Source organism: Tarenaya hassleriana, unplaced genomic scaffold (assembly GCF_000463585.1).
Source record: "Tarenaya hassleriana unplaced genomic scaffold, ASM46358v1 Cleome4, whole genome shotgun sequence".
Lineage (NCBI taxonomy): Eukaryota > Viridiplantae > Streptophyta > Magnoliopsida > Brassicales > Cleomaceae > Tarenaya > Tarenaya hassleriana.
In genome coordinates, this window is record NW_010966881.1 from 6,587,344 (window position 1) to 6,599,727 (window position 12,384).

At 39.0% G+C, this 12,384-nt stretch overlaps 2 protein-coding genes across 3 annotated transcripts; one reads left to right on the plus strand and one right to left on the minus strand.

The window, feature by feature from the left end:
• The first annotated feature begins 1,596 nt into the window (after nt 1-1,596).
• LOC104824489 (protein YLS3) lies at nt 1,597-6,216 on the plus strand. The gene is made up of 4 exons (XM_010556595.2): nt 1,597-1,782; nt 5,358-5,705; nt 5,837-5,920; nt 6,024-6,216. The coding sequence occupies exons 2-4, from the start codon at nt 5,369-5,371 to the stop codon at nt 6,137-6,139; spliced, it is 537 nt and encodes a 178-aa protein (XP_010554897.1). The 5' UTR covers nt 1,597-1,782; nt 5,358-5,368; the 3' UTR covers nt 6,140-6,216.
• Nucleotides 6,217-6,290: 74 nt separating this feature from the next.
• On the minus strand, nt 6,291-10,566 carry LOC104824491 (DEAD-box ATP-dependent RNA helicase 37-like). 2 transcript variants are annotated; one of them, XM_010556600.2, is made up of 8 exons: nt 10,375-10,566; nt 9,961-10,058; nt 9,005-9,760; nt 8,827-8,910; nt 8,320-8,562; nt 7,442-7,609; nt 7,165-7,278; nt 6,291-6,971 (listed from the first exon to the last, which is right to left on the minus strand). In XM_010556600.2, the coding sequence occupies exons 3-8, from the start codon at nt 9,731-9,733 to the stop codon at nt 6,474-6,476; spliced, it is 1,836 nt and encodes a 611-aa protein (XP_010554902.1). In that variant the 5' UTR covers nt 9,734-9,760; nt 9,961-10,058; nt 10,375-10,566; the 3' UTR covers nt 6,291-6,473. The 2 variants fall into 2 exon arrangements, with proteins under 2 accessions (XP_010554902.1, XP_019059286.1); XM_019203741.1 differs by lacking the exons at nt 9,961-10,058; nt 10,375-10,566 and having other exon boundaries at nt 9,005-9,877.
• Nucleotides 10,567-12,384: the final 1,818 nt, after the last annotated feature.

Genomic DNA, 12,384 nt, shown 5'->3' on the forward strand with positions numbered 1-12,384 from the left:
AGTAACAATACCGTAGACAGAACTTATTACCGGAAATGGTAGGGTACTGTGCAGATATAGTTTGTGTACAGGAGAGGAGGTATGTTAATGATGTCTGCCTATGGTTCATTTATGAGAAGATCCAAAGGATGATACCGCATTTCATTTAATCAATACACATGGTTAAGTAGTTTATTGAAACTTTTTATCTTACAGGATTTCTTTCCTTTTTTTTTTCTTCTTGCAGGTACAGAGTGATCATTTTGAGGAGTTTTTCGCACCCGAGCTGGACAAACACGGGAACCAAGTTCATTTTAAGAGGAACACCGATGAGATTTGTTTTGATGCTCTTCCTTGACCCCCAAAACCCTTTCTTCAGTTGCTTAAGCTAATGCAGTTGTGATGATCCGTTGGCCATGACATATTGATTCAATTGATAATCTCAGGTTTTCAGCGGTAATACAAATACAATTGATGGATGTGCCACATTTTTCAGAAGAGTAGATTTTCACATGTGAAAAATATGAGGTATGTGTAGTTTCAACTTTCAACTGTTGGTAGCTCTATATGTTTAGGCCCTTTTGTAAATCATGGGTCCAGGTTGAGTTTAATAAGGCTGCCCAGTCTTTGGCTGAGGCTCTTGTTCCTAATGCCCAGAAGAAAACTGCTTTAAACCGATTGTTAAGGTACTTGGAGTTGGTCTATTCTGCAATTTCTGTATCCATGCTTATTCTCATGGTATTCTTTCTTTTATAAGTACTGATTTAAGATTTTCATGCTTTCTAGGACAATGTTGCACTGATTGTTGTATTGGAAGCAAAATTTGGTAACCAGGTCGCTGATAATCCAGGGAAGCGCCAGTTTCTTTGTGTGGTGAGTGTTTTTTATTGTGGCATTCAAGACTAAATGTATGTGTTTTCACCTAATTCTATCTAAAAAGTGTCGTAAAGATTGATCTTAGAATCTTAGGAGTTCGTTTTAAATTTTATCTTGGAGTTCTTGTCTCTTCCCTCTGTTGGCCCTTTTTGTTAAGCCAAAAAATTCCCTTCTTGTTTCGGCGGTCACTCTGTGGATGAGGAAAGCTTGAGGAAGGACACAGCCCTTCCTTCACCAGAATGGTCTTCTGATCGTACAGCACTCTTGGCTGAATTCCGATGCATGCCTAGGACCAGACGCTGATATGCAAATGATGCTTCTATAAGGCTATAGACAGTGCAGATGGATTTCGGAACACTCACCAAATAAAACAATTTGAATCTGCCAAATTTAGCATCGAGCAAGTACTTGGTCTTGAATTTGTACGTTAAGCTTTTGTTTTCATCTCATTACCACTTCTAACATTTTTAGTTACTTGGAAATGTGAATCTCTGGACATTATTCTTCCAGATGACATAGCTGCAGATGAGACACTTCAGGTATTCCACTTCTAAGGCTTCTGCTTTTTGCATGGTACATCTACTAAAACTGGTTTTTGTGTGTTCTGAGCTATAATGACTAGTTCATCTCATTCTGGAGAATCTTCTTTACTTGGCTCCCTTAGTTCTGCCAGCGACTCTTCACATCCCCTCGATGATCTTATACCATCTTTACGTAAAATCCGTAAACTGGCAGGTGGCATGTCTTTGACGCTTTCTTCAGTTCAGATTGGCTTTAAATACTCCGGTTTCACTGGGTGGACTTATATCCTGAAACTTCTTCTTTCTGTGTCTCTGTCTCTTAATCTTTTCCAGAACTCTTGGATATGCCTTTGAAGCCCATAATTTTGGCTTGGGAAAGTGGGGAGTTATTCAGCTGAGAGCTGAGGTACGGAGGAGACTCGTTTGATTCATTCTGACACATCATTATTTAACCTTCGTTTAGTGGCATTTTTCTTGCTATATTCTGCATAATTATAGTCTTATGATTAAGTGTTCACCACAAGAGATCTACATTGTAACATGTCACCCCCTTTCTTCATGTCTTCCACCTCATTGTAAGATTTACGGTCACGACTTGCTCTATGGCTTTTTTTCTTTCTTTTTGGTTCTTCTATAGTTCTTCCTCTATGCCTGTAGATTTTTTCCCACTGGCTTATTATTGTAACGTTGAAAACTTCAATTTCCTCGAGAAAATCTAGTGGCTGGAGAGGCTGTTTTTGTTGGAACAAATGTGACTCAAGGCCACGTCACGTGAGCTGGAGACAAATTGTCAATTCAAATGCGTGATTCAAGGCTAAGGAAGATCAGTTTCCAGATTCTGTAAAAATCTGGCACTATCATATCTTTCCTATTTTTCTTTGCAAGATTTTAGGATATTTTGATTTGATTTGATTTAGCTAGTATATTTAGAGTTGATTTGATTTTATTTCTATTATTAAGTTTTTGTCTGCTTTCCTATATATGTAATTGTTTTCTGATGAATAAAATTAGTTGAGTTTTCTCAAATTTCTTTGTTCTCTGTTTGTATTTCTGTAACAGAGTTTCTGTTCGAATTTGAGTGCTCACTCACCCAGACCGAAGTGCCACTGATCCTTATCTCGGGTCGAACAGTGGTATCAGAGCGCCCGTTGATTCTATAGGGATCTGAGGGTTATCAAAGCTGACGATGGATTCGAATTCTCCCCCAGTTTTTGATGGAGAAAACTACCAGATGTGGGCTGTGAAGATGAAGGCATACATGAAGGGTGCGGATCTGTGGGAAGCTGTCGAAGAAGACTATGAGGTGACTCCTTTGGGAGCAAATCCGACGCTGAACCAAATGAAGATCTATAGAGATAAGGTAACGAGGAAAGGTAAGGCTATGTCATGCCTCTTTGCCTCGGTACCATCCTTTATTTTCACTAAGATCATGAATATGACCAACGCGAAGGAGATGTGGGATTCTCTGAAAGAAGAGTATGAAGGGGATGAGAAGATACGGGGCATGAAGGTTTTGAACCTGCTCCGGGAATTTGAGAGACAGCAGATGAAGCCAAACGAGACAGTAAAGGTTTATGTTGATCGTTTGATCAGCATTGTGAGCAAGATAAGGATCTTGGGCACTGAAATGACTGATGAGAAGATAGTTCAGAAGGTGATGGTGTCTGTTCCAGAGCGTTTTGAAGCAACCCTTGCTTCCTTGGAGAACACTAAGGAGTTGTCACAATTGAAACTACCTGAAGTTCTTAGTGCTCTACAAGCGCAAGAGCAAAGAAGGCTGATGAGAAAGGAGGAGTCAGTTGAGGGAGCGTTGATGGCCAAGGCGAAAGCAAAGTGGCCAGAAAAGGAGAAGCAGAATCAGAAAACGAAGATGGATGCTACTCATAGCAAGGTAACGTTTTCTGAATCTGAGAAAGATGTTGATCAAGGCTTCTCTGAACCTTGTAAGCATTGTCAAAAGATTGGTCATCCTCATTGGAGATGTTGGAGAAATCCCAACATCAAGTGTCGAGGGTGTGGTAAATCTGGGCACATTGAGCGTTTCTGTAGAAACGAGAATGCTCAGATCATTGTAGAAGATTCTGGAGAGGTTGAAGAAGAGGTTGAAGATCTGTTTGTGGCATCGTGTTTTGGTTCTGGATCTGTCAAGGATGGATGGTTAGTGGATAGTGGTTGTACTAACCACATGACAAGAGATAGAAGCTCATTCAAGTGGATTAACACGATGTTCAAGTCGAAGGTCAGAATTGGAAATGGCGAGTTCATTTCAATGGAGGGAAAGGGAGATGTATGGATCAAAGGGTCGGATGGCACGAAGAAACTGCTGACAGGAGTGTTGTATGTGCCAGGGCTACTTCAAAATCTCCTAAGTGTACCTCAGCTGGTGATTAAGGGCTACAAGGTAATTTTTGACAAGAATGAGTGTGTTATTGGTAATGACACAACCCCTGTTCTATTTAGGATGCCTATGAGAAACAAGAGGTTCTCATTTTCGATGAAAAATGTGGGATACTGACTCTTGACTCACAAATGCATCATATCCCACATTTTTCATCGAAAATGAGAACCTCTTGTTTCTCATAGGCATCCTAAATAGAACAGGGGTTGTGTCATTACCAATAACACACTCATTCTTGTCAAAAATTACCTTGTAGCCCTTAATCACCAGCTGAGGTACACTTAGGAGATTTTGAAGTAGCCCTGGCACATACAACACTCCTGTCAGCAGTTTCTTCGTGCCATCCGACCCTTTGATCCATACATCTCCCTTTCCCTCCATTGGAACGCTGACGAAATTATGGAGGCTGAAGATGTTGAATCTGATGATGATGTTCCTGTCAGAGGTACAAGAACACTGCATGAAGTTTATGGAAGATGCAATGTGGCTATTCTTGAGCCATCTAGTTATGAGGAGGCAAGAAACGACAAGAGTTGGAGAGATGCAATGAAGGAGGAGCTCAAGATGATAGAAAAGAGACAGATTTTTTGGATGAAGCTTACAAAATGTGATGAGTTAAATCTGATTCGATATTCAGATAGTGAATGGGATGGTTTTGCAAATAATGTGAAAAACATTGAAGAACAAGAAGCAGTTTTGTTCATTAAGGGGTTGCATGATGGAAGGTTGGAGTTGTTAAGGAGCATGATCGAAGTGTGTGCGTGGCCTTTCGTCAAGGAGGAGATTGTTGGAACAAATGTGACTCAAGGCCACGTCACATGAGCTGGAGACAAATTGTCAATTCAAATGCGTGATTCAAGGCTAAGGAAGATCAGTTTCCAGATTCTGTAAAAATCTGGCACTATCATATCTTTCCTATTTTTCTTTGCAAGATTTTAGGATATTTTGATTTGATTTGATTTAGCTAGTATATTTAGAGTTGATTTGATTTTATTTCTATTATTAAGTTTTTGTCTGCTTTCCTATATATGTAATTGTTTTCTGATGAATAAAATTAGTTGAGTTTTCTCAAATTTCTTTGTTCTCTGTTTGTATTTCTGTAACAGAGTTTCTGTTCGAATTTGAGTGCTCACTCACCCAGACCGAAGTGCCACTGATCCTTATCTCGGGTCGAACAGTTTTTGCCCTTGTTGGACTATGTCTAATTGGTTCAGGGCAGTCACTGGATTGAAGTTCCTTGGATCCTATATAGCTTCCATATGATGATTCCACATCTATAGATTAGCCAAACCAAAGATTCAGATATTCTTGCTATGAAGCTTGGCTCTATCTGTGTACTCTTCATTCTTTGTGAATGTCTTGCAGAGATTGTGAAAAGGGACGATCACCAACATCTAAATATTTTATGTGAAGCTCCAATTCCTGGGGAAATCCCCAAATCTATGCATAAAGACATTTCAACCAGCAACCCTTTGATTCATTTTTTTTTATTACTTGCGCACAGTATAATCAGGTTTCTTGTAATTGGAAGTTTCTTACTATCCATAAAAACCTGACCTGAGTTACTTTGTCCATAAAAACAGAATCTTGGCTCATGGGTTACAGTCAAGCTCATACTCTATGCCTAACATTGCTGCTGATGATGTCTGCTGGTGTGAGATCAGATCTGACTCAGGACATAAAGGGATGCGAGGACGCCATGTCTGATCTCTCCTCTTGTCTCCCTTTCGTCACCAGAGAAGCTAAAGCTCCAGATCCTACATGTTGCAGCTCACTTAAGAAAGAAATAGACAAAGGCCAGACCAAGAGATGTCTCTGTACCCTTGTCAAGGACAGGGATGATCCCTCCTTAGGGTTCAAAGTGGATGCCAACCTTGCCATGAGCCTTCCTTCCATTTGCCATGTCCCTGCAAATGTGTCACAGTGCCCAGGTGAGATTTCAGATAATCCCTTATACTGCTGCAGTATTATCTGGAAATAGGAGAAGACTCCTTGCCAACTCTTTTCTGGTACAAAAAAATAGGCTGCGTCTTTATTGTTATTGCATTTTGTTTGCAAGAAGAGCTATTGCATTTGCCTCTGGATTCAGCTGATGCTCGGATTTTTAAACAATTCAGCGGATCTTCACAGAACAATGGCATGGGAGGTAATGATATTACCCCTTACATGTTTATTCCTCCCTGTTCTTAACTAATGGAGGGAAAATAAAAGGCAAAGCATGACAGACAAATTGAACAAAATAACCGCAGGAGTAGCTGCAAGTTCAAGTGTCAAGAGGAAGAGGCCTGTGGCAGTCTGGTTTAGGGTAGGGATGGTTGGAGGGGCTCTTTCAACATGGTATTTGATTTCGACATTATCCACATAATTATATTGTGCTCAGCACTATCTCTGTAACATATGACAACTTGGTATTTAATGGAAGTTTAAAATTCAGACCGTGAATCAGCGAACAAAAACAACTAAAAAAAAAACAGATGGACTTGTTAGAAGGAAACCAAGAGGGATGGGCAAAAATATGACCAAAATCGGAAGAACCAATGACTGTTTTTCAGGCCAATCCTACAATCAAACCACAAAAAAGATTTCACCTAAGACCCAGCATTAGTTATATCCAACTCTGAAATCTTAAGGTACCACATATATTTGGAAATATAGAAAATAAATAACAAGTTTAGTTTTAAATAAAGAACTTTGGGAGCCTAATCCCAAGCACTGGTCACTCCAGGGCCATACCCATAACCGTACCCGCCGCCGCCGCCGCCACCCTGGGCAGCTGCAGCATAACCGCCGCTGTAGTAATCATTACCGCCACCGCCTCTACTGAAAGAACCTTCCTTTCTGAAGTCACGACCACCGAAACGCCCACCAGAACGACGGTTCTTACCGCCTCCATAAGAAGCACGAGACGCGTACCGAGTGAGCCAGGCAGGCACCTCCTGGTTTGCTTCTTGCATCAGATCAGCGAGTGGCCTTGCAAGTGATGTGTTGTTGTCGTTGAAGAACGCAGTCGCTAGTCCTGTCTTGCCCGCACGTCCTGTCCGTCCAATGCGGTGGACATAGTCATCTACATCGTTTGGTAGATCAAAGTTCACGACGTGAGCCACGTGTGGAATGTCGAGTCCCCGAGCTGCGACATCTGTTGCCACCAAAATCGGAGTCCTCCCGCTCTTGAATGACCTCAACGCCACTTCTCTTTCCTGGTTGACACATCAAAACATAACATGGCAATAGTTTACCATTGGAACAGTTCCTCCCGAATCCTGAGCAATATTCATATTTTTATTCCTTGACAATGTTATCCTCCGGCAATCTTTTCTTGAATCTTAAATTAGAATAATGGATTTAGTGTTGAAAAAGAAAATTTTCAACTTCAACTGACCAACGACCAACCTGTTGTGATCTATCACCATGAATGGAGGTTGCTGGAAACCCATTCATGCACAGCCAGTGTTCCAATGAATCTGCTCCCTTCTTTGTCTCGACGAAAACTAATGTCAGAGCTTGCTGTAAATTTATGGAAGAGAAGAAAACAATCAATACTAATGCTGAAAACATGTCAGCTATATGATACACATGACAGTTAAACAAGTAGTAAAGCATTGACATGTAAACACAAAGCAAAGCCATAAAAACACTGGGTTTGCAGAATCAGTATGCACCACATTACCTTGTCTTGGATGCCACTCTCTCTTTGCGCATGAAGCAAGTCCATAAGATGGCTTCTCTTGTCAGATTCATGAACAAACTCTACTCTTTGGACAATTAATTCAGTACTTGAACCCACCCTTCCCACCGCCAAAAATATATAGTTTGACAGGAAATCAGACGCAAGTCTCTGCACATTTAAAAAGCAAATTGCAAATGTTTTAAAAAATGAAACGATTTTATATAGTGCTGAATATTATGCAGCTTCACAGAAAACAGGTCATTCGTGATGAGAGCATGAAAACAGGCACTGAACCATAGATGATCCGATCCGTATCATCCTAGGAGGAAATAGTAAAGAAAACCGTAATCCTCTTGACGTAAAAATATATCCATTTAATGCCACTAATGCCCACCATCTCATGAAACATGCAAATTTCCTCAGTACACAATTTTCTATTGCATCCACCTGTTTCATGAAATGGTGGGCATTATTCCTGCAGCCAGCTGAGGCCTATATTCGTATTATTTATTTACATTATTCACTACCAGTCAACACAAACAGGTTGATTTATGTCAACTGCTTTCTCTTTCCCCTTTCACTTGCCAAAGAACCACTGGGAGAGTTTGTTGAATGAAGGACCAAAAGATAGAAGCACAATAAACTAACTTCAATCAGGGAAAAACGTGATTGGTAAATGCTTTCTCAAGAAAACTAGATATCACAAGAACAAAATGAGACATGAGCAAAGAGACTTAAAAGAGGGAAATGTGAGAGCAAGAAGTGATTCGTAAGGGTAGCCAGGAGATGATCAAGCATATAAGTACCCTAAATCGATCTTCCAGACAGCAAAAAGGCAAATGCGAGAATACAGTGTGTTGTAGACAAGCAAAACAAACCTGAATCTCTCTTGGAAAAGTAGCACTGAACAACATTGTCTGCCGAACTCCACTTGGAGGCATGTCCATCTGTTCAACAATCTTTCTTATTTGGGGTTCAAAGCCCATGTCCAGCATCCTATCTGCCTCATCAAGAGCTAAAAATCTAATCATCTGTAACGAGATTCTAGCTCTCTCAAGCAAATCATTCAACCTTCCAGGAGTAGCCACAAGAATATCAACTCCCCTCTCAAGCTCTCGAAGCTGTACAAACAACAAAACAGGAAATCGGAAAATTGATGCTGGAGAAAGGATTAACTAACACATGCACTCAGGCCAGCAAACCAATTTTCAGCAAGGTTGCATATTAATACAGGAGTCATGAACAATTTCATCTGTTCAGATAAATCATCCAAAACTACAAGAGAACTGATATGGAAACCAAAACATGTTTTTAAATGGATAGCAAAACTCAAATCCCTAAGCATAAAAGACAGCATATACAAACAGACAACAGACTACAGGGACCTGTTGGTTAATCGGTGTTCCTCCATAGGCAACAACAACCTTCACACCGGTTTGATAGGAGAACTTTCTGGCTTCATCATGAATCTGTGAACAAAAAATTCTATAGAATGAGACATGCCTTGTATTAAGAGAAACTACAAAGAATAAATATATCTCGATATTGGACAAAAACCAAGACCTGGCATGCCAGTTCTCTTGTCGGTGAGAGGATGAGTGCAAGAGGATAGACTGTACGCGAACCGCGTGGCCTCTGCACATATGGCTCTTTCATAATTCCACTAATTATTGGAAAGCAAAAGGCAGCTGTCTTCCCAGATCCAGTCTGAGCACAAGCCATCAGATCCCTTCCTGAAAGCAATATCGGAATCGCATTACGTTGCACAGGTGTTGGCTTGACATATTTGCACCTACGGATATTTAGGTTTAAAGCCTCCCCCAGGTCTATCTCGGCGAACGTATTAACAGGAGGTGGGACATTATCCCCACTTGTCTCGACCGGAATATCCTCATAGGCATCAAAGTTGATGCCTGTATTCTCCTGCTCAGTAAAAGGTTGTTCTAACTCAGCCTCATCACCAAATGGATTAACTTCACGTTCCCTACGGTCCCAACCTCTACTTCTGTTGTTCCAACCACCATCTCCTTGTTGTCCACCATAGCCAGGACGCCCTGCATCTGTCCTGTAGCCGCCGCCACCAGCACCACCAGTAGCCCATCGTGAACCACCGGATGGGCCACTGTACCCTACACGACCATTGGCTGAAGCATGAGCAACCTGTTCAGCTGACGTTTGCATGTTCCGCAGATGTGGAGGAACATAAGCGGGTCTTGATGGCTGAGAATTGTGACTAGAAAACCCAGAGACCACCTTCTCTGATTCAGCAACATCTGCCCATGATGCACTCATAATTGCAACTGTATCCCGTCGTTAAACCAAAACAGCTTGTAACTTGCCAGGAAGATGGAATAGCCAAAACCTCGAAGATGCTCTCTTTGCTTTGTCTCTTTTTACCGTATACGACAAGTGAAAACCTTCGAAATATCAAATAGGTTCAAGTTAGAACAGGTACGATTCCCGGAATTGAGCAGTCGTGTGTGAAAAATAACGGAGACCCATCTATCCCGTCGTTAAACCAAAACAGCTTGTAACTTGCCAGGAAGATGGAATAGCCAAAACCTCGAAGATGCTCTCTTTGCTTTGTCTCTTTTTACCGTATACGACAAGTGAAAACCTTCGAAATATCAAATAGGTTCAAGTTAGAACAGGTACGATTCCCGGAATTGAGCAGTCGTGTGTGAAAAATAACGGAGACCCATCAAACCCAAAATGCTGGAAAATCATATAACCTAACCAAATTCATGGAGTAACTCAGGCGAATCAGAAGAAAAATCGACCAATCGAATAAGAACATAATCCAACCACGAAAAAACGAACATAAGAAGCAAATGCCATTAAATTCAGGTAAAACAGCATTCAACCTCTAGCTGAAACTCGAAATGGAGAAATACATCTGCGCAAACACAGAGAGAGGAAATAGAGAGAGAAACCTCAAAACTCGGTTGGGAGATTCGAATCGAAGGAATCAACGGTAATCGTTCATCCAGCGGAAAAGCCCGAGAGGAGAAAAACCCTAAAGAGTCCGTCTTCCCGTTTGGATCCGACACAACGCGTGAAAATAGGTCTATGCTTTTACGCTGAGCGACAGAATCTTGGGGAGAAATGACCTGAGAGGTCGAGATATTTATTTGACCTTGTTCCCCTTTCCTTGTTCTCTTCGTTGTATCCAGATTTCTTGCCGTTCCTACCAAAAATGCGTGTCGGTTTGGTTATATCGTAGCGGATTGCATGTCGGTGAGTTGTTGAGAACCTGATCATCACACGCGCCTTGGTCCATTAATTTAACTAGAAGATAACCGCGCGATGCGCGGTTTATTCTTTTTTTTTGTTATTATTAATTTAAAATATTTATCTTTTTAACCAAAAAAATTTATTAAATCATTATATTTATATATAAATATATGAAAAATAAATAAATAAATATCATTGCATTTCTATAGTATAAAATCATTATTAGTTGAATAAATTTATCAATATAATTTCATACATTTTCACAATCAATAGCATAATTAGCCAATAGCCAATATAATTGTAATATATGTATATGAATAAATAAAACATTAGTTGGATAATAAAATTTCTTAAATAATTTTATACAAATACGCTACTAAAATAAATAAAATTAAAAAAATTAATTGGATGAAGATCTCTTAACATTTATAAAAATAGATATATATGGATATATGATTCTAGGACATTTTTTTTTTACCAAGGTATGACATCCCCTCGTCAACGTGTTTGCTAGATACACACACTTATATAATCTCGATATATCTTCCAAGATATTCATATATATAAAAAGAAAAACAAAATCAAATCTATTCATATACATATATGTATATATATTAATTAAATTATTTCTTATTCGGTTATTCCATATTTATATTTGATCTTTTAATTTACTCCATTAAACTATCTAGTATTTGATATTTTTATCTCATCAATGTTGGAATTTAGCTTCGATTGATTTTATTTTGGTAATTGGTTCATTATTTGATTATATATGGATTTTTATTTTTAGGGGATTTGTACAGTTATAGTAGTTTTTACAATATATTTTAACAGAGAATGAAAATAAACTAAAGCATATTATATTATGCATTGACAACTTAGTTTTATATAGAAAATGTGTATAATTCTAAACACCGATTGATATGAAAAATTAAATAGAAACAAAGACGATATCTCTATTTGTGGTCCAAAATATCCCACCGATTAATAACTTACATGAATCCATTTCCATTCTGCAATTGATTCCAAGGGAGAAAGTAAACAACATGTTTGAACATAAATACATGGATATATATGTCGTTCATCGATTTAATTGAAAACATCATATATCCAGTAGAACAGATGAAGTTAGAGGAGAAAGCAAACTTCCTTCTAGAGGCAGAAGTCTTGATCATTTCGACACCTCTCATCGACATCTTTTTGAGTTTCGATATTGTCTCGCTAGGTTATTGCATTAAGAGAAAAGAGTAGACAACCGTATCAATGGTCTATGTTTACTCGTATGTCTTCACCACATTGATCGCTCATCTCACTTCCAAATCCATCTTATCTTCCTATAAAAATCACTCAAAGCCAAAAGCCATAACTGAATAGAGCATTAAACAAAAAACATCATAATGCAGATGAAATAAAGAGGATCGAGTCTAAGAGACCTTATCAAATATCGGAAACTTCGGCGGTTGTATCTACAAATAAGAAGATCCGAATCATATTGTACACAATTCACTTGAGCTATTTTTCATGGCACCTTAAATTGTCTCCCATGATTTTCCACATAAAACCATAAACATTATAACAATTAAAATTTTAATTGATAATTAAAAACCGTCATTCATTAATATAAAATTAAAAAATATATAATCTACACTCTTTTCAAATATTAAAATATCACTTAAATATAAAAATACTTCAAATTATAAACTAATATT

Bases quoted from the DNA above. Each gene is read 5' to 3' on its own strand.
- LOC104824489 (XM_010556595.2), top strand. From the start codon at position 5,369: ATGGGTTACAGTCAAGCTCATACTCTATGCCTAACATTGCTGCTGATG. The intron at 5,706-5,836 runs GTGAGATTTCAG...GTTTGCAAGAAG, and splicing joins AAATGTGTCACAGTGCCCAG to AGCTATTGCATTTGCCTCTG. The intron at 5,921-6,023 runs GTAATGATATTA...AAATAACCGCAG, and splicing joins ACAGAACAATGGCATGGGAG to GAGTAGCTGCAAGTTCAAGT.
- LOC104824491 (XM_010556600.2), bottom strand. From the start codon at position 9,733: ATGAGTGCATCATGGGCAGATGTTGCTGAATCAGAGAAGGTGGTCTCT. The intron at 8,911-9,004 runs GTCTTGGTTTTT...TTTTGTTCACAG, and splicing joins CAAGAGAACTGGCATGCCAG to ATTCATGATGAAGCCAGAAA. The intron at 8,563-8,826 runs GTCCCTGTAGTC...TTGTTTGTACAG, and splicing joins GAACACCGATTAACCAACAG to CTTCGAGAGCTTGAGAGGGG.